This window comes from Oncorhynchus masou, chromosome 24 (genome assembly GCF_036934945.1).
Source record: "Oncorhynchus masou masou isolate Uvic2021 chromosome 24, UVic_Omas_1.1, whole genome shotgun sequence".
In the NCBI taxonomy this organism is placed as follows: Eukaryota; Metazoa; Chordata; class Actinopteri; order Salmoniformes; family Salmonidae; genus Oncorhynchus; species Oncorhynchus masou.
The window spans coordinates 14,698,044-14,718,132 of NC_088235.1; the positions used below are offsets into that span (position 1 = coordinate 14,698,044).

A 20,089-nucleotide genomic window follows, 5' to 3' on the forward strand; every position below is an offset into this window, starting at 1 on the left:
TAGGCGGTCGGTAATTGAGACGAGCCGGTCACTCAAGGAACTGTTCCATGAGGCTAGAGAGAGGGCGTCCAAAGCTCTGGGCTTTGCCAAAATGCTCCGTAAGGTGAGAGAGACTTATTATTTTTACTTGGCAAATGCACAGATGTATTGTGTATGTATGCTGTGTTTTTGGTTATGGCTCACTTGTAAAAAAGAGAAAGAAAAAAGGATTGCTATCTCAATGTGACTTCCCAGGTTAAATCTAGGAAGTATGAACATAAAATAATTGTGTATTTTGAGTGCTCTGACTCCCTCTCTCCACTACAGGACCTGGAGATTGCTGCAGACTTCAGCATTACCAGTGGGGTACCATGCCTCCTGGAGGCCCTCATGGAAAGAAACTATGTCAAGGTGCCTCCTTTTCACCCTCCGTGCTATTCACTCTGTGTTCTACAGCGGGCCTGGTCAATCCATTTCATGAAGTTTCCATTCCAGAACTGACATTTCGATGTACTTCCTGAATGTCCCTTCCCTTTCTGAAGGATGAAAATGCTAACTTGTCTGCCTGATTGTCTGCAGGTCCAGATCCCAGGGCTGGAGGAGCTGGAGGTGTTTGTCCCCTGTTCCCTGATGAACCAGCGGGCTCTCATCCTGCAACTTCTTAACGCTGCAGCTGGTAAGGACTGCAGTAAAGAGCCTGATGAGATGATGGCAGAGGACGAGGCCTACCTGCTGATGAGCAAGCACGGAGCAGGGGACTCGCCTGGCGAGGCAGGCCAGGCTGCGGTGCAGTGGCAGTGGGACGGGGAGCTGGTCAAACTGGTGCCTCAGATGGAGACTGTGGACACGCTACGGGCCATGAAGGTCGGTTGGTGGGAATTCTGGGAACAGGGTTTATTAACCAATTTGCAGTGTGCCATGGCAAGGTGTGTGATCCCATTCTGAAGTAGATTATTAAGCCTGATTGCAATGGGAACCTATGTATAACATATGTAGCTGCTTTGCACTAACATTGTACTGACAGATGATAGAAAAGAGAGACTGATTACTTGACTCAAACTCAGCTGTTAGACTTGGCTGTACTATGACTCGTCCTCAAGGAATTGAGACTTGACTCTGACTCTGTTAGACTTGAGACAACACACTCCTCCTCAAGGACTTGAGATTGACACTGACTTGCCTAAAGTGATGCAGCCGGCCCACCTGGTGGCCCAAAGGGATTGATTGTTTTCTAAATATATTGATCAGGTGGAGAACCTGCTCCTGATAGTGATGCAGTCAGCCCACCTGGTGGCCCAGCGTAAGGCCTTCCAGCAGAGCATGGATGATCTGCTCACCCTCCACAGGGAACAAACTTCCAGCCAGCCCCTCATCGCCCGCTCCCTGGAGCAACTCAAGGTACCATCCACTGTATTTATTTACCTTGATCATGTACTGCTTTTCATTTCCCTGTTGTAAATAAATATTCACTATTAAGCCCAAGTTTGAGCTGCTATTGGGTAAGTTCACAAATTACTTTGCACAAATGTCATGTTTATACTGCAGTGAGAGCTGTGAAAAACAGTCATGCACATAACTGTTGTCTTATTCTACATCACATTGTTTTCAAAATCTGTTAGTTTTCTCTCTCCTCGATTAGACTTTTCCTGTGTGGTGTGTCTGGTTGAAGCAGCCCTCATAGAATTATGTATTTTTCCTTTTAGTTAGTGTTTTTGACTCCCTCTCTAACTCATTATTTCTCTTTCTTTCCATCCCTCCCTTCTTTCTCTCTTCTCCCACAGAACGAAGCCTTACAGCTGTGTATAAAGATCAACACAGCCATCGACCGGGTGGAGTACATGTTCACGTCAGAGTTTGAGGTGGAGGTGGAGGAGTCTGAGTCGGCCACACTACAGCAGTACTACAGAGAAGCCATGATACAGGGATACAACTTTGCCTTTGAGGTTAGATAATAATACAGAATATTATAACGGTTGGGTTGATGAGGGTGGGTTTATGATAAGCAGTGTTGTAGCAGTCCAGTCTCCAGACACATAGTGTCTCGGTCTTGTCTTGGTGTCAGATACATTTGTACTCTGTCTCGGGACAGTGAGGACTCATTTTTTCCGGAGACCAGCGCAGTAAAAAAACTAATAATTATCAGCTTCCATTCAGTCAGCACATAACTGCTTCGCCAGGCCACATATTCTTAAGACATGAATACAGTATGTTAACAGCCTTTATAACTATTATAGAACATGTTTGTGCAGTAGCAGACCTATAGTGTGTAACATGTTGGGGATTCTGAAAGGAACAGCAACAGTAATACTAGTGCACTTTTTGTAAAACACAAAGGGTCAGTGGTGGAGTGGAGGGTATACGCAGGCCAGTGGCGGAGTGGAGGGTATACGCGGGCCAGTGGCGGAGTGGAGGGTATACGCGGGCCAGAGGTGTAGTGGAGGGTATACGCAGGCCAGTGGCGGAGTGGAGGGTATACGCGGGGCCAGTGGCGTGAGTGGAGGGTATACGCAGGTCAGTGGTGGAGTGGAGGGTATACGCGGTCAGGGTGTAGTGGAGGGTATACAGTGGTGTAGTGGAGGGTATACGCAGTGGTGGAGTGGTGTCAGTGGTGTGGGAGGGTATACGCGGGTCAGTGGTGTAGTGGAGGGTATACGCGGGTCAGTGGTGTAGTGGAGGGTATACGCGGGTCAGTGGTGTAGTGGAGGGTATACGCGGGTCAGTGGTGGAGTGGAGGGTATACGCGGGTCAGTGGTGTATTGGAGGGTATACGCGGGTCAGTGGTGTAGTGGAGGGTATACGCAGGTCAGTGGTGTAGGGTGGAGGGTATACGCGGGTCAGTGGTGTAGTGGAGGGTATACGCGGGTCAGTGGTGTAGTGGAGGGTATACGCGGGTCAGTGGTGGAGTGGAGGGTATACGCGGGTCAGTGGTGGTGGAGGGTATACGCGGGTCAGTGGTGGAGTGGAGGGTATACGCGGGTCAGTGGTGGAGTGGAGGGTATACGCGGGTCAGTGGCGTATGTGGAGGGTGGATAGGGTATACGCGGGTCAGGGCCAGTGGTGGAGTGGAGGGTATACGCGGGTCAGTGGCGTAGTGGAGGGTATACGCAGTGGTGTAGTGGAGGGTATACGCAGTGGTGGTGGAGTGGAGGGTATACGCGGGTCAGTGGTGTAGTGGAGGGTATACGCGGGTCAGTGGTGGAGTGGAGGGTATACGCGGGTCAGTGGTGGAGTGGAGGGTATACGCGGGCCAGTGGCGTATTGGAGGGTATACGCGGGCCAGTGGTGGAGTGGAGGGTATACGCGGGCCAGTGGCGTATTGGAGGGTATACGCGGGCCAGTGGTGGAGTGGAGGGTATACGCGGGCCAGTGGCGGATTGGAGGGTATAGTGGTGGAGTGGAGGGTATACGCGGGCCAGTGGCGGAGTGGAGGGTATACGCGGGCCAGTGGCGGAGTGGAGGGTATACGCGGGCCAGTGGTGTGAGTGGAGGGGTATACGCAGGTCAGTGGTGGTGGAGGGTATACGCGGGCCAGTGGTGTAGTGGAGGGTATACGCAGGCCAGTGGTGGGAGTGGAGGGAGGGTATACGCGGGCCAGTGGCGTATTGGAGGGTATACGCGGGCCAGTGGCGTGGTGGAGGGTATACGCGGGCCAGTGGCGTGGTGGAGGGTATACGCGGGCCAGTGGCGTATTGGAGGGTATACGCGGGCCAGTGGTGTAGTGGAGGGTATACGCGGGCCAGTGGTGTATTGGAGGGTATACGCGGGCCAGTGGTGTAGTGGAGGGTATACGCGGGCCAGTGGCGTAGTGGAGGGTATACGCGGGTCAGTGGTGGAGTGGAGGGTATACGCGGGCCAGTGGTGTGTGGAGGGTATACGCGGGCCAGTGGTGGATATGGTACACAGCCAGTGGTTTCAGCAGAAAATCATCTGCAAACAGCAGAGTATGCAGCTGTCCACTGGTTTTGGCATGGAGCAGCTCACAGAATATTGGCATGGTGTGGAGGCATTTAAATGTATGATATCGAACAGTAAATGCAGCAATGGGTATGCACTGTTTGCATTAGGGGCGTAGACATGGGTGGACTGAGGCCCACCCAGTGGGGAGCCAGGCCCGTCAGGCCCACCCAGTCAGATTGATGTGGTTTAAGCATTGTTGTGGTCTTAAACCATCACATTTTTTTTGTGAAATCAGAAAAATGTATAGAAGAACTCAGAAGAAAAAAAATAGGAAACCATATGATTTTTCACACAGGGTGCCTTTCCTTTGCTGGACGGGCCATTTGAGAACCTTTTGGCAAAATTAAAGTATACCCACTTCTCCAGCACCACTGCATAGGGATGATGGAAAGACAGCAGTCACACACAGCATGATGTTCAAGGATAAGTAGTCCATAAACTCATAATGAGCCAGTAGGTCCCAATCATAAGAATACAAAAACACAACCATTAAGCATTTCCCAATCTAAATGTACAACTACTTCCCATTGCAAAACATATTTCATGTTTAGCCCAAAAGTAACCAGTGACCTAAAGTTAAAAGTGCAACTGATAGCATTTAACTACTTTGGCTGTAGGTTTCATATCTGCAATCATCATATCAGTCAAAAATACCAAATTCCCAGTTTATGCTACAAAACCAACTTTAAAATAGGTTATATTTGACTCTGAACGTTAATGCGCAATGGGTATGCATTGTTGGTGAATAGATGGATGCAGTTCAATGCATGATTAATACTAATTCCCATACCACTTTTTTGTGGACTACCAATAAATGCATCAGGTTGTAAATCCCAGCTGGCCTGGTACATTGTTTACTGCCTCCATTCGGGATGCACTGTTTCAATTTCAATGACTCAATGTTCTGGACAAAAAGGAAAATGTAACTAAGGCTGGGAATGTCAAAAATCAAACTAGGAAACCATGTGATCACAAGTCAGTCATAACGTGGCTTATAGGCTGGACGTATCATTTACGAGCAACCTGAAAAGACTGAGCCTAACGTTAGCTAGCTAGCTACTAGGAGGATGTCATGACATTGGAGGAGTGGGTGGGGAACTGACTTTCTCCCTCATTGTTTTTCAGTGAATATACACAGCTAGAGATGCAGGTGTCATTTGGTTAGCTAGCATATCTCTTGCCTTTGCAAATTCACTCTACTAACCAGCTCTGCTAGGGCGAGTAAAATTGGCAGTGAGTTGTTCTCTCATTTGTCTGGAAGTAGCAAGTTAGCAAACTTTAGCCAGTTAGCTTGGGTGCTTGGTTGGAACAAGCATGCATCGGCAGGCAAGCTGCAGAAGGACAAGGAGGCTACAATTCCCCATTGTTTATCAATGCAATTTTGACTAACTAGCTGAAAAAGTTTGAGAGTTTATCTAATGTTCATTCAGTCAAGATTTTAGCTCATCTTGCTCTGGCTAGTTTGAGATTTTGTTAAAAACCTTTATTTAAAATAGGTAAGTCTGTTAAGAACAAATTGTTTACAATAAATGGCCATACACCGAATCAAACCAAACCCTAACCTGGATGACGCTGGGCCAATTGTGCACCGCCCTTCATGGGACTCCAATCACGGCCGGTTGTGATACAGCCTGAATCAAACCAGGGTCTGTAGTGGCCTAGCACTGAGATGTAGTGCTGTAACCATCGCCACTGGCCTTGTTGCTCTTGTTTTGTGTATAACTGAGGGAGATGAACCTACCTTTCATTTCAATGACTCAATGTTCTGGACAAAAACGGACAAATGTAACTAAGGCTCAGTGGGAATGTCAAATCATTTAAGGGGGGGGTGAGAATCAAACTAGGTATTCCTTGGAAGGGGTTTCAGGTGATCACATTGACTCCGCTGTCCTGGCAGTCATTTGTTCCACCATTGGGCTTATAGTTTTGACTGGGCTGAGGGAACTGTACTTCCTCAGTGGTACGAGCAGGCCAGCAACCTGAAAAGATCAGAGCCTGAGCCTAACAAGCACCATGGTCTTGTAGCGGATGCGAGCTGGAAGCCAGTGGAGAGAGCTACTAGGAGGATGTCATGACATTGGAGGAGGGGGGGGAACCAGACGGGAGATGACAAGTTGGATTAGGACCTGCGCCGCATTGTGTTTTCATGTGAATATATGTTAGTTGAGAACGACAGGGTGTTGTCCAGGATCACGCCAAGGTTCTTATTGGGAGGAGGACACAATGGAGTTGTCAGCCGTGATGCGAGATCATGGAACGTCTCCTTGGGAGGAAGAGCAGCTCCGTCTTGCCGAGGTTCAGCTTGAGGTGGTGATCCGTCATCCACACTGATATGTCTGCCAGACATGCAGAGATGCGATTCTGGTCATCAGAAGGGGGAAAGGAGAAGATTAATTGTGTGTCGTCTGAGCAATGATAGGAGAGGCCATGTGAGGTTATGACAGAGCCAAGTTGGTGTATAGCGAGAATAGGAGAGGGCCTAGAACAGAGCCCTGGGGGACACCAGTCTGAGAGCGCGTGGCGAAGCCACCTGGTAGGAGCGACCTGTCAGGTAGGACAAACGTTAGCCACCGTTGCCCAGCTTGGAGAGGGTGGAACAAGGATCTGATGGTTCAGGCAAGGCAGCAGAAGGACAAAGGATGAGCAGAGGAGAGAGATTGTTTATCAATGCAATTTCCGTGACAGAGAAGAACTCAGTTGAAAACTAGTCTTGAAACCTGAGATTTATCAAAAGGTCATTCTGAGATTTTAGCTCATCTGGCCTGGATGGCATTTGAAGAGTTTTGGAGAAAAAGTAAGAAGGGATACTGGTCTGTAGTTGTAACTCGGAGGGATCGAGTTAGGAACAAATTTTTACAGAAAGGCCTGCAACCGCCAAACCCTAACCGGAAGGGACGTAGCCAGCGGTCAGGGATGAGTTGATGATGCCTGGAATCGAACCAGGTCTGGGAGAAGGTCTCCGGAAATGGTCTGGAGAAGAGTGCTGGGGACCACTGGTCAAGCAGGCAGGTTGTTGGGCTCTTGTTGTTGTGTATAATCTGGAGAAAGAGAGAAAGAGGTCAGTGCACAGGGTTGTTTCATCAATAGGACTGTAAAGTTCCCAAATGTAAGAGACTCCCTTGGTGTTTATGCATTTTCAGAAATCATTCAGGTGTATATTGTGGCTTTTGGCGAATGTGTTCTAATGATCTTAAATTGCGCTGTTGCAACTGCCTGTAAACACACAGTCCAGTTCAAAGTGAATGATGGCAGAACCAACTGCCTGTAAACACACAGTTCAGTTCAAAGTGAATGATGGCAGAACCAACTGCCTGTAAACACACAGACCAGTTCAAAGTGAATGATGGCAGAACCAACTGCCTGTAAACACACAGACCAGTTCAAAGTGAATGATGGCAGAACCAACTGCCTGTAAACACACAGTTCAGTTCAAAGTGAATGATGGCAGAACCAACTGCCTGTAAACACACAGACCAGTTCAAAGTGAATGATGGCAGAACCAACTGCCTGTAAACACACAGACCAGTTCAAAGTGAATGATGGCAGGCCTGTGTGGCAAATAGCTTGTTTGTATGGCTATAGAGCACCGGTCTGTGTAGACTCCTGGAATCGACAGATGTTTTATTTCCTTAATTTTCTATTAATTGTCCATACGCAACGGCCGCTTTCACTCTATATTGCTATTAAAATTTCACAAATGCCTTAGAATGTTTTGGAATTACGTATACTAAGAATCTATGAAAATAATCATTAAGGGGTCACTTGTCAGAAAATGTTTGAAAGTGTCTTTCTTCCTGCAGGTGTATATGAACCAATTTAATAATATTTTATGTTACTAAAATACGTTTTTTTTCCACTTTAAATGCATTTATTTTATTTAACCTTTTTATTTAACTTAGCAAGTCAGTTTAAAACCAATTCTTATTTACAATGACGACCAACTTGTAAAGCCCCCCGGGCCAAACCCAACCCGGACGACGCTGGGACAATTGCGCCACCCACATACAGTGCCTTCAGAAAGTATTCACACGCCTACACTTTTTCCACATTTTGTGTTACAGCCTGAATTTAAAATGGATTAAATTGAGATTTTTTTGTTGTCACTGGCCTACACACCATACCCCCAATACCCCATAATGTCAAAGTGGAATTGCGTTTTTAGAAATGTATACAAATTTATGAAAACCTGAAATGTCTTGTCAAATAGTATTCAATCCCCTTTATGTCAAGCCTAAATAAGATCAGGAGTAAATATTTGCTTTACAAGTCCCATAATAAGTGCATATTTATATCCAAAAATCTCATTTTACATTGGCGTGTTATGTTCAGTAGTTCCAAAACATGTGGTGATTTTGCAGAGAGCCACATCAATTCACAGGAATACTCATAATAAACATTGATAAAAGATACAATTATTATACATGGAACTTTAGATAAACTTATCCTTAATGCAACCGCTGTGTCAGATTTCAAAAAAATCTTTATGGAAAAAGCACACCATGCAATAATCTGAGTATGGCGCTCAGAGCCCAAAGAAATATCCGCCATGTTGTGTAGTCAACATTTAGTCAGAAATAGCATTAAATATTCACTTACCTTTGATCTTCATCAGAATGCACTCCCAGGAATCCCAGTTCCACAATAAATGTTTGCTTTGTTAGATAATGTCCATTTATGTCCAAATAGCTACTTTTGTTAGCGCGTTTTGTAAACAAATCCAAAGTCACGAAGTGCGTTCACTAGGAGCAGACAATGTCAAAAGGTTCCGTTACAGTCCGTAGAAACATGTCAAACGATGTATATAATCCATCTTTAGGATGTTTTTAACACAAATCTTCAATAATATTCCAACCGGAGAATTCCTTTGTTTGTAGAAAAGCAATGGAATGTGAGCTAACTCTCATGACTGTGCGTCACGAGCCCGTGGCACTCTGCCAGACCTCTGACTCATTCCCCTCTCATTCAGCCCCCCTTCACAGTAGAAGCCTGAAACAACATTCTAAATACTGTTGACATCTAGTGGAAGCCTTAGGAAGTGCAAGATTACCAATATCCCACTGTATCTTCAGTAGGGGCTGAGTTAAACTACAAGCCTCAGATTTCCCACTTCCTGGTTGGGTTTTTTCTCAGGTTTTTACCTGCCATTCAGAGTTCTGTTATAGTCACAGACATCATTCAAACAGTTTTAGAAACATCAGTGTTTTCTATCCAATACTACTAATAATATGCATATATTAGCATCTGGGACAGAGTAGCAGGCAGTCTACTCTGAGCACCTTATTCATCCAAGCTACTCAATACTGCCCCTCCAGTCACCAAGAAGTTAAAACTGTTACAGTTTAATGGTTGTGATATGAGAACTGAGGATGGATCAACAACATTGTAGTTACTCCACAATACCAACTTAAATGACAGAGTGAAAAGAAGAAAGCCTGTACAAAGGCACCTAAGTAATTCAACAAAAAATGTGGTAAAGAAATTCAAATTTGTGTTATCTTTGGGGCAAATCCGCCACATCACTGAGTACAACTCTCCATAATTTCAAGCATAATCAAATCTTCGTCCAGTTCGAGGTCAGTAATCGCTGTTCTGATATCCAGAAGCTCTTTTCCACATGTACAAAATAAGTTAAACAATGAGAAAAAACACACAAAATAGCACAATTGGTTAGGAGCCTGTAAAACGGCAGCTATCTCCTCTGGCGCCATTCTATAGTGGTGGCTGCTTCATGTTATGAGTATGCTTGTAATCTTTAAGGACTGGTGAGTTTTTCAGGATAAAAAAAGAAACAGAATGGATCTAAGCACTGGCAAAATCCTAGAGGAAACCTGGTTGTCTACTTTCCACTAGACACTGGGAGATGAATTCACCTTTCAGCAGGACAATAACCTGAAACACAAGGCTAAATCTACACTGGAGTAGCTTACCAAGAGATCAGTGAATGTTCCTGAGTGACTGAGTTAGTTTTGAGTTAAATTGGCTTGAAATGTATGGCAGGACCTGAAAAATGTTTGTATAGCAATGATCAACAACCAATTTGACAGCGATTTGAAGAATATTTTTAAAGAATAATGGCAAATGTTGCACAATTCAGGTGTAGAAAGCTCTTAGAAAATTACCCACAAAGACTCACAGCTGTAATCACTGCAATAGACACATCTACAAAGTATTGACTTAGGGCTGTGAATGCTTATGTAAATGAGATTTTCTGAATTTCATTTTCAATACATGCTTTCACTTTCTCATTACAGGGTATTGTGTGTAAGATGGTTGAGAAAAAAACTAAATTTGGGCAGTAACACAACAAAGTGGAATAAGTTGAGGGGTATGAATACTTTCTGAAGGCATTGCTGACAACAGCAAGTGCGCTGCAATTAAAAAACATTGTTCCACTCAACTGATTATGATAATTTGAAATGTAACTTCTTGTTGAAAGTTATTCTTGAAAAGGTAGAAGCTAACAAATTAGCAACAACGTCCTCTTTGATAACACTGCTACAGCAGCTGCAAACTAACCAACAAAAAAAGCTAGCTAGCTAGACCACGCAAAACTACTGCTCGCTATTGCGCAGTGACCTGTTGGCCTTCAAGAAGGCAGAAGTTTCCATAAGTTTTAGAAAAATTGTCCCACCCATTACGTCAAAATGTGATTGGTTGATTCCGCTGTCACTCCAAACATTTGCCCTAATACAGCTCAATGGCTGGTGCTGTTATCTAGCTTCTGATGGCTTAGCCAATGGCTGACTTAAATATATTTAGCCATCTCCCCAGATACCAGCTGATTGGATATTTTTTTGTCTTCAGTGTTGACCTTTTCTTTCCAACAAAAACTGAAGAGATTAAATCAGAACGTCATTGAAAATAATAATAATCATTATTAGGATATTATAATCATTATTTTATAAATCCTTAGCCCTTCTCTGATTGTGTCAAAGGCCCATTGATCCTCACTGTTTTTGGGTTAGTAATAGTGTGTAGAGTGGCTCTATTTTACCTCAGCATGCATTTGTTCACTATTTTGAATGTAAAGAGTCTGAAATATTGTCTGAAACATTCCGGTCTTGACTCTGACTCGCTCCGGTCTTGGTCTTGAATCGCCCGCTACAGGTGATCTCGAACACAACACTGATGATAATGATGCTAACTAAATCAAATCAAATCAAATTTTATTTGTCACATACACATGGTTAGCAGATGTTAATGCGAGTGTAGCGAAATGCTTATGCTTCTAGTTCCGACAATGCAGTAATAACCATCAAGTAATCTAACTAACAATTCCTAAACTACTGTCTTATACACAGTGTAAGGGGATAAAGAATATGTACATAAGGATATATGAATGAGTGATGGTACAGAGCAGCATAGGCAAGATACAGTAGATGGTATCGAGTACAGTATATACATATGAAGTGAGTATGTAAACAAAGTGGCATAGTTAAAGTGGCTAGTGATACATGTATTACATAAGGATGCAGTCGATGATATAGAGTACAGTATATACGTATGCATATGAGATGAATAATGTAGGGTAAGTAACATTATATAAGGTAGCATTGTTTAAAGTGGCTAGTGATATATTTACATTTCCCATCAATTCCCATTATTAAAGTGGCTGGAGTTGAGTCAGTGTCAGTGTTGGCAGCAGCCACTCAATGTTAGTGGTGGCTGTTTAACAGTCTGATGGCCTTGAGATAGAAGCTGTTTTTCCGTCTCTCGATCCCAGCTTTGATGCACCTGTACTGACCTCGCCTTCTGGATGATAGCGGGGTGAACAGGCAGTGGTTCGGGTGGTTGATGTCCTTGATGATCTTTATGGCCTTCCTGTAACATCGGGTGGTGTAGGTGTCCTGGAGGGCAGGTAGTTTGCCCCCGGTGATGCGTTGTGCAGACCTCACTACCCTCTGGAGAGCCTTACGGTTGTGGGTGGAGCAGTTGCCGTACCAGGTAGCGATACAGCCCACCAGGATGCTCTCGATTGTGCATCTGTAGAAGTTTGAGTGCTTTTGGTGACAAGCCGAATTTCTTCAGCCTCCTGCTGTCTGTGTGAGTGGACCAATTCAGTTTGTCTGTGATGTGTATGCCGAAGAACTTAAAACTTGCTACCCTCTCCACTACTGTTCTATCGATGTGGATAGGGGGGTGTTCCCTCTGCTGTTTCCTGAAGTCCACAATCATCTCCTTAGTTTTGTTGAAAACTAGTACAGAGGGTGCTCTGGCTCAACTTTGCTTTTGAGGTTAGAGGCCAAGGGTCACTGCTGGAGTCAGGGGTCATTTGGCTGCATGGTATGGGGGGCAGGGTGGACTAATGGTCAGTGTTATAGTTGAAATACTACCCTAGTACTCAGGACAGGGCTAATGATCAGTGTTGGAACACTACCCCAGTACTCAGGGCAGGGCTAATGATCAGTGTTATAGTTGGAACACTGCCTCAGTACTACAGAGAAGCCAGGGATACAACTTTGGCTTCGGGTGGTGGAGGGTAGCAGTGGGCTAACTGCCGATTTTAATTATGATGCAGCCAGGGGCTGCTAGCGGCAACATGATGGTGGGTTACTTTAGGTCAGAGTCTTTAGAAACATCCTGAGTATTTCCTTAGTACCCCGAGTGTGGACCGTAAAATGTTCTGCTCATTGCCTTGGAGGGTTGTGTTAGTACAGTGATGAACTGTAGAGATGTAAGCTGGAGGTAATTGGCGGGTTGTGTTAGTACAGTGATGAGCTGTTAGCGGAAGGTAATTGTCAACATCTATTTGGGTCTGGTTGGACAATTGTTCTCTTTCTGAGGAAGGCTGACACGGAAACACGGCATTGTTTTTAACAATAGGTTCTATTGAACATGCCACAGAAATAAAGACATTTCAATAATAGCAAGATTGGCTTGGTCCTCCTTTGGTTTAGGGGTCAGACTGGTTAGACAGAAACATGAGTACAACTGACCCTCCTATTGGCTGCGTTTACACAGACAGCCCAATTCTGATCTTTTGCCCAAATATTGGCAAATGAGCTGATCTGAGGCTGCCTGTGTGGAGGCAGCGTAAAGTTCCTCACAGTAGCAGCACAAGGAAGAGTGCTGTGGTTCTGCTTGTGATGTAGGGGTTATACTGTTCCAGTGAAGAGTACCTTCAAAATGTACTTTTTGTTCTCCGTAGTACCACAAGGAGGTGGTGCGTCTGATGTCGGGGGAGTTCCGTCAGCGGATCGGGGAGCGCTACATCTCTTTCGCCAGGAAATGGATGAACTATGTCCTCACTAAGTGTGAAAGTGGCCGGGGTACCAGACCCCGCTGGGCCACTCAAGGCTTTGATTTCCTCCAAGCCATCGAACCTGCCTTCATCTCTGCTTTACCAGAGGACGACTTCCTAGTAAAAACCTACTACTTCATTGACTGATTTATTAAATGACTACGTTATTGATTAATTGATTGGGTATTTTGCAGGATGGTATTGTGGTTACATAAATCCTTCCCTCTGCAGAATTTGCAAGCTCTGATGAACGAGTGCATTGGTCATGTGATCGGGAAGCCTCACAGCCCAGTCAGTGGCCTGTACATAGGTAAGACCCCTCCTCATCTGCACAAATATGTGGGCCTGTGTGGCTCAGTTGGCAAGACCATGGTACTAGCAGCAATGCCAAGGTCATGGGTTCAAGTCCCTCAGGGATCACATGGGCATGATGAACATGTATGCACTCATTGGATAAAAACCCTGTCTTGTTAGCCCTAAGGAAACTAGTGTGTAGAAATAGGAGGGCTGGAGTCCTGTATCTTGGTCTTGTTGAGGATGGCCCTTCCTCTCTTCTCCACTCAGCCTCAAGGAACAGTCCTCGACCGGTCAAGGTCCCTCGTTGCCATAGTGACCCCCCCAACCCCCAGCTGTTCATCCCCAATGCAGAGGGCTTCAGGTAGGTCAAAAGTCATGAGTCACTAAGAACCATTTGTGGCCTGTTAGAATACTGTGTTTTTATGTGTGTTTTCCTGCATGTTCTCTGGTCTTGTGCAGTAATTGATGGGTTTTAAATTGGGTGGTTGAACTTGTATTAATGCTTTTGTGACTCTGTATGAGCTAACATGGAGTGTGGGTGTGGCTCTCATGTGTAACTGGTGGCACCTTTGAAAGGATGTTACTGTTTGGGTGTTTGGGACACATACACACACCTCATCTCCAAGGCTCTCCAGAGTTCCTCAGTGTGTTTTTGTCACCAGCTCTAGGAGTCTCCCTTGCGACCTACGGACTCAGCTGTGTCTACCTACAGGCCCCCGCACAGTCCCTGCCCCCCAGTGCCCCGCCCCCGGGGAACACGGTCCAACCAAAGCACCTGGAATCACCCCAAATGACGTCAGGTAGCCCCCCCCCCCCCCCCCCCAGTACCTACCAGGGTTGTACTGTCAACCCAGAGCACCCCAGCCACAGGCTGATATCCCACCCCTCCCATCTGAACTCGTCAACTAGTGGTTCAGGTTTAATTTCTATATTTATTTCCCCTTATTTGACCAGGTGAGTTGACATGCTCCCGGTGGTTTACTCTGCCATACTATCACAGTTTGGACCCAGAGAGAAGCATGTTCTGCATGCTTATCCAGATGTAAAACGTATATGTATTGTCATGTGCAGTGAAATGTGTTTTACAAGGTCAGCCATAGTAGTACGGCGTATATTAGGGTTAAGTGCCTTGCTCAAGGGCACAGACATATTTTTCAGCTTGTCAGCTCCGGTATTCAAACCAGCGATCTTTCGGTTACTGGCCCAGAGCTCTAATTGTTTTGTATGTGTTGCCGCTAACAGAAATGTATTTAAAAATACCACTTTATAGCACTATCAAAACTACAGTTTTATAAGGACCGTCTTTTTAAAGGAGTTCACTCAAATGTGTTACCTGACACTGAATGCCATCTATGGATATTGAGAGACTTTAATCCATGCTTTTGTTTTGTCCACCTGGCCGACACACCACACATTCTCCAACACGTAGTTGTGCATGGCGTGAAATGTAAACACATGTTACCTCATCATGCTGCAGGAATACACAATTCCAGAGTTACTCTGCTATTAATCCATATTAGTGTGGCCTTGCTTTTATTCTAAGCATCTGATGGGGAGGTCTTCTTAATCTTTGGCTTGTTTGGTTTCTGTCCTTCTAAAATGAAAGCATGTGCTGAGCTGTCTCTTTGACCTTTGAACTTTGGTGGGATGGGCATAGAATCATTCTGTTTCTATGGATGGGCGTGGGGTAGGGTTGATAGTTATAGAGTTATTGTATCACATATTTGTTATGTTCCGCCATCTCGACAATCACAAGCCTCTTGACTGATATTGGTTGACTATAGGTCCCAGATATGTTTGTGCTGTCTCCTACGGTCATTGTTATGGCATCACAATAGCCATAGGAGTTGGCAACCGATCTGGACCTGAGCTGTACAGTACAATGCAGGATCAATGAGTTGGCCAGCTGACTTGGCAAAATATTCTTATTATTTAGACAATGCGTTTGTTTGTACATTTTATACGTTTTGCTTTTTTTTTTTAGTGAACCAAAAAATCAAGTTATTTCTGGTTGCTTATCAAAGTTGTCTGGCTAACTCATTGACCCTGCTTTGTAGTATACCCCTCTGATGGCTGACTACTTGGGTAGATTGTAGTTGATTGTGTGATACCTGCCTCTCCCTGTGCAGAGGGACCAACCTCCAGGAGAACGACAGGCTGTGGTCTGTCGCGGCTGAGCTGCATTTCAGGTCTCTGAGCCGACACTCCAGTCCCACTGAGAACAGGGAAGGTATTAGACACTTCGAATTGTTTGCATTGTCCTGTTCAGATGTTCGATATTGTCTTAATGGAACTATGCATTCTGCATAATTGTGTCTTTTTGACTTTGAACAAGAATGAAATAAAATAAAAATTAGGAGTAGTCACTAGACCTGTGTGTTTTTCTACCTTAACATAGCTCCCATCTTACTGCCTGTCTGTGTTCTCTCTCTCATCAGAACCCTCCTATCCTAAGGGAGGAGAACCCAGCAGCACAGCCAGGAGAAGCTGGGAGCTCCGCACCTTCATCAGCCAATCAAAAGGTGAGAATAACGGGGGGGCTTTCCATTTCTCACCTTTAGACAACTGAGAAAGTACCCAGGTCTGTTTTCTATTCCTCTTCATTCCTGAGAGTCTGTCCTCTACACCTCTTTCTCCTCAGACACTGCAGCCAGACAGAGCCCCATGGAAGCTGTACGTTGCTCCATACGCTCCTTCGAGGACAAACGCTACGCAGTCATGAAGCAAAGGAACATCATTGGCCAGGTGTGCGACACCCCCAAATCCTACGACAACGTCATGCACGTTGGCCTCCGCAAGGTCACCTTCAAGTGGCAGAGGGGCAACAAGATAGGTATGTACTGTACACCCTATTCCCTTTATAGTGCACTACTTTTGGTCAGAGCCTCGACTGAACTTGTGTCCCCCCTAAATGATACCCTATCCTATATATACAGGGCTTTCCGCCAGAGCCCACGAGACTCTGGCCAACAGTTATACACAGTAAAGGGAATAGGTTGCCATTTTAGATTTTCCCTGGAGTTTGTCCTTTAGTATTGTTGTCTCATTTATCATGCCCATGGTGTTTCATCTGTCTCCCGCTACAGGTGAGGGACAGTATGGCAAGGTTTACACCTGCATCAACGTGGACACTGGAGAACTCATGGCTATGAAGGAGGTAGGTAGCCATGGCCTGAGAGGATTTTGTAGCCAAAGTGTTGCTACAACAATGTAGCATGGGAGCAGAATGTTGCCCTGAATTGAAAAAGATGTTTATGGTCATTGTAATTCACTGCCAGTTAACATCCATTCCTATCAACAGTACTATTTTCCCATGCGTTAAAAAAAAAAAAAAGTTTGTCCAATAAAAGTTTACTTTCTAAATCAGATCCGGTTCCAGCCGAATGACCATAAGACGATAAAGGAGACAGCAGATGAGCTAAAGATCTTTGAGGGCATCAAACACCCCAACCTGGTCCGCTACTTTGGTGTTGAGCTACATCGGGTAAGAGCATGCATGCATGGGTTCCAAAGTTCTAGAAAGTTTCCCTGGCTTTTCAGATATTCTAGTTTAAGGTTCCCTTAATCAAGGGGGAATCCTCCAATTGGAATCTCTGAAAAGCCAGGGAACTTTGGGAAAGTTTGAAAGGTCAGGTCAAACTCAGTCTATATGTGAATGAGATGACACTATGTATGAACGGGCTATAACATCAGATTGGATGTATGCATTAACTGTCTGTGTCCCTCCCTCTCCCCACCAGGAGGAGATGTACATCTTCATGGAGTACTGTGATGAGGGGACCCTGGAGGAGGTGTCCAGGCTTGGCCTACAGGAACACGTCATCAGGCTGTACAGCAAACAGACCACCACGGCCATCAACGTGCTCCACGAACATGGCATCGTGCACCGAGACATCAAGGGTCAGTTAACACCTCTGACTGGGGGAGATGTCTTTCTCTCTGGCCTAATGTTGGTCTCTTAATTCAATGTCAGGGTTATGCAGACGCCTTGTAGCAGTGTTCTGAATCAGTTAATTCATTTTAGCTATAGTGACATTGGCTGGGGGTTTATGCCATCAACCCTTCCTGTGGCTCCAGTGTCATTGCCACAGCAGGAGTGGTTCTTACTGTATGGATGTCTCTATGAGCCCAGTGTCTCCCTCTCACTGTTCCTCCTCTCTCTCTTACCATAGGAGCCAACATCTTCCTGACGTCGTCAGGCTTGATCAAGCTGGGGGACTTTGGCTGTTCTGTGAAGCTGAACAATGCCCAGACCATGCCTGGAGAGGTCAACAGCACCATGGGAACGGCAGGTGAATGAGACGCATTAAGCCTTGTGTTATACACTCCATTCAGAAAGGATTCATTCCCCCTCACCCATCTACACACACTACCCCACAGTGACATGTTTCTCACCCGTCTACACACACTACCCCACAGTGACATGTTTCTCACCCATCTACACACACTACCCCACAGTGACATGTTTCTCACCCGTCTACACACACTACCCCACAGTGACATGTTTCTCACCCGTCTACACACACTACCCCACAGTGACATGTTTCTCACCCGTCTACACACACTACCCCACAGTGACATGTTTCTCACCCATCTACACACACTACCCCACAGTGACATGTTTCTCACCCGTCTACACACACTACCCCACAGTGACATGTTTCTCACCCGTCTACACACACTACCCCACAGTGACATGTTTCTCACCCGTCTACACACACTACCCCACAGTGACATGTTTCTCACCCGTCTACACACACTACCCCACAGTGACATGTTTCTCACCCGTCTACACACACTACCCCACAGTGACATGTTTCTCACCCGTCTACACACACTACCCCACAGTGACATGTTTCTCACCCGTCTACACACACTACCCCACAGTGGCATGTTTCTCACCCGTCTACACACACTACCCCACAGTGATAATGTGAACGCATGTTTACACATTTTTGCAAATGTATTGATAATTAAATAAATATCTAATTTACATAAGTATTCACACCCCTGAGTCAATACTTTATAGAAGCACCTTTGGCAATGATTACAGCTAAGTTTCTAAGAGCTTTCCACAGTTGGATAGTGCAACATTTGCCCAATTATTATTTTTCAAATTCTTCAAGCATTGTTGATTGTTGATAATTTCTAGACAACCATTTTCAGGTCTTGCCATAGATTTTCAAGCCAATTTAAGTCAAAACTTTAACTCAGCCACCCACTGTCTATCTGAGTTAGGGAGGACACCTGTATCTTTGTAGTGACTGGGTGTATTGATACACCATCCAGTGTAATTAATAACTTCATCATGATCAAAAGGATATTCGATGTCTGTTCTTTTTTTTTTTACACATCTACTATTGGGTACCCACCATTCTTTGTGAGGCATTGGAAAACCTCCCTGGTCTTTGTGGTTGAATCTGAGTTTGATATTCACTGCTGGACTGAGGGATCTTACAGATAATTGTATGTGTGGGGTACAGAGATGAGGTAGTCAATCAAAACTCATGTCAACTTCTTGATGCTACCCATCCCTATCGCGGGATCATTTGTCAGCAACCGCTGAATAGCATAGCGCAACAGTCAAAAAATATTACTAAAAAATATATTCATGAAATCATAAGTGCAATATTGCAAAACACAGCTCAGCCTTGTTAATCCACCTGTTGTCTCATATTTAGAAATGATGCTTTACAGCGAAAGCAATCCAAGCGTTTGTGTAAGTTTATCGATAGCCTAGCATAGCATTATGTACACTTAGCATCAGGAAGCTTGGTCACGAAAAGCAATCAAATTAACCGTTTACCTTTTGATTTTCAGATGTTTTCACTGACGAGACTCCCAGTTACAACAAATGTTCATTTTGTTCCATAAAGATTATTTTTATACCCAAAATACCTCCGTTCGTTTGTTTGTCGCGTTATGTTCAGAAATCCACAGGAAAGAGCGGTCACGACAACGCAGACGGAAATTCCAAATAGTCTCCATAATGTCCACAGAAATATGTCAAATGTTTTTTAGAATCATTCCTCAGGTAGTTTAATATATCAACCGAGTGTGTAGGTTTTTCAATAACAGCGGGAGGAACAATGGCCGCTTTACTCTGTAGCGCAAAAACTCACTCAGAGCCCCCACCTATCCACTTACGCAATGATCTTTCACGCTCATTTTTCAAAATAAAAGCCTTATACTATGTCTAAAGACTTGACACCTTATTAGGTAAGCCATAGAAAAATGAATCTGGTTGATATCCCTTTAAATGGGGGATAGGCATGCATAGGAATAGAAGGGTTTCAAAATAAGAGGCACTTCCTGATTGGATATTCCTCAGGGTTTCGCCTGCAATATCAGTTCTGTTATACTCAGACAATATTTTGACAGTTTTGGAAACTTGAGTGTTTTCTATCTTAATCTGTCAATTATATGCATATTCTCGCATCTGGTCCTGAGAAATAGGCCGTTTACTTTGGCAACGTTATTTTTCCAAACATAAAAATAGTACTCCCCCCTGCTAGCTTCGAGGTTAAACACTATTGCTCACAGTGAGTCCGTGCATTTTATTATGGGACTTGTAAAGCACATTTTTACTCCTGAACTTATTTAGGCTTGACTCAA

The 20,089-nt window shown here is 44.8% G+C and overlaps 1 protein-coding gene across 4 annotated transcripts in view; it reads left to right on the forward strand.

Moving 5' to 3' along the window:
• Nucleotides 1-20,089, forward strand: part of LOC135511858 (mitogen-activated protein kinase kinase kinase 4-like) — a 76,359-nt gene that overhangs the window by 50,841 nt on the left and 5,429 nt on the right. For 3 of the 4 annotated variants that reach the window (XM_064933348.1, XM_064933349.1, XM_064933351.1), the window contains exons 10-25: nucleotides 4-103; nucleotides 307-390; nucleotides 559-843; nucleotides 1,228-1,377; nucleotides 1,761-1,922; nucleotides 13,085-13,297; nucleotides 13,409-13,487; nucleotides 13,742-13,835; nucleotides 14,137-14,274; nucleotides 15,604-15,704; nucleotides 15,913-15,996; nucleotides 16,116-16,307; nucleotides 16,561-16,631; nucleotides 16,842-16,958; nucleotides 17,215-17,374; nucleotides 17,647-17,766. In XM_064933348.1, the coding sequence (XP_064789420.1) occupies nucleotides 4-103; nucleotides 307-390; nucleotides 559-843; nucleotides 1,228-1,377; nucleotides 1,761-1,922; nucleotides 13,085-13,297; nucleotides 13,409-13,487; nucleotides 13,742-13,835; nucleotides 14,137-14,274; nucleotides 15,604-15,704; nucleotides 15,913-15,996; nucleotides 16,116-16,307; nucleotides 16,561-16,631; nucleotides 16,842-16,958; nucleotides 17,215-17,374; nucleotides 17,647-17,766 (2,150 nt within the window). The remainder of the gene's footprint in view (nucleotides 1-3; nucleotides 104-306; nucleotides 391-558; nucleotides 844-1,227; nucleotides 1,378-1,760; nucleotides 1,923-13,084; nucleotides 13,298-13,408; nucleotides 13,488-13,741; nucleotides 13,836-14,136; nucleotides 14,275-15,603; nucleotides 15,705-15,912; nucleotides 15,997-16,115; nucleotides 16,308-16,560; nucleotides 16,632-16,841; nucleotides 16,959-17,214; nucleotides 17,375-17,646; nucleotides 17,767-20,089) is intronic. The other variant, XM_064933350.1, reaches the window with a different exon arrangement.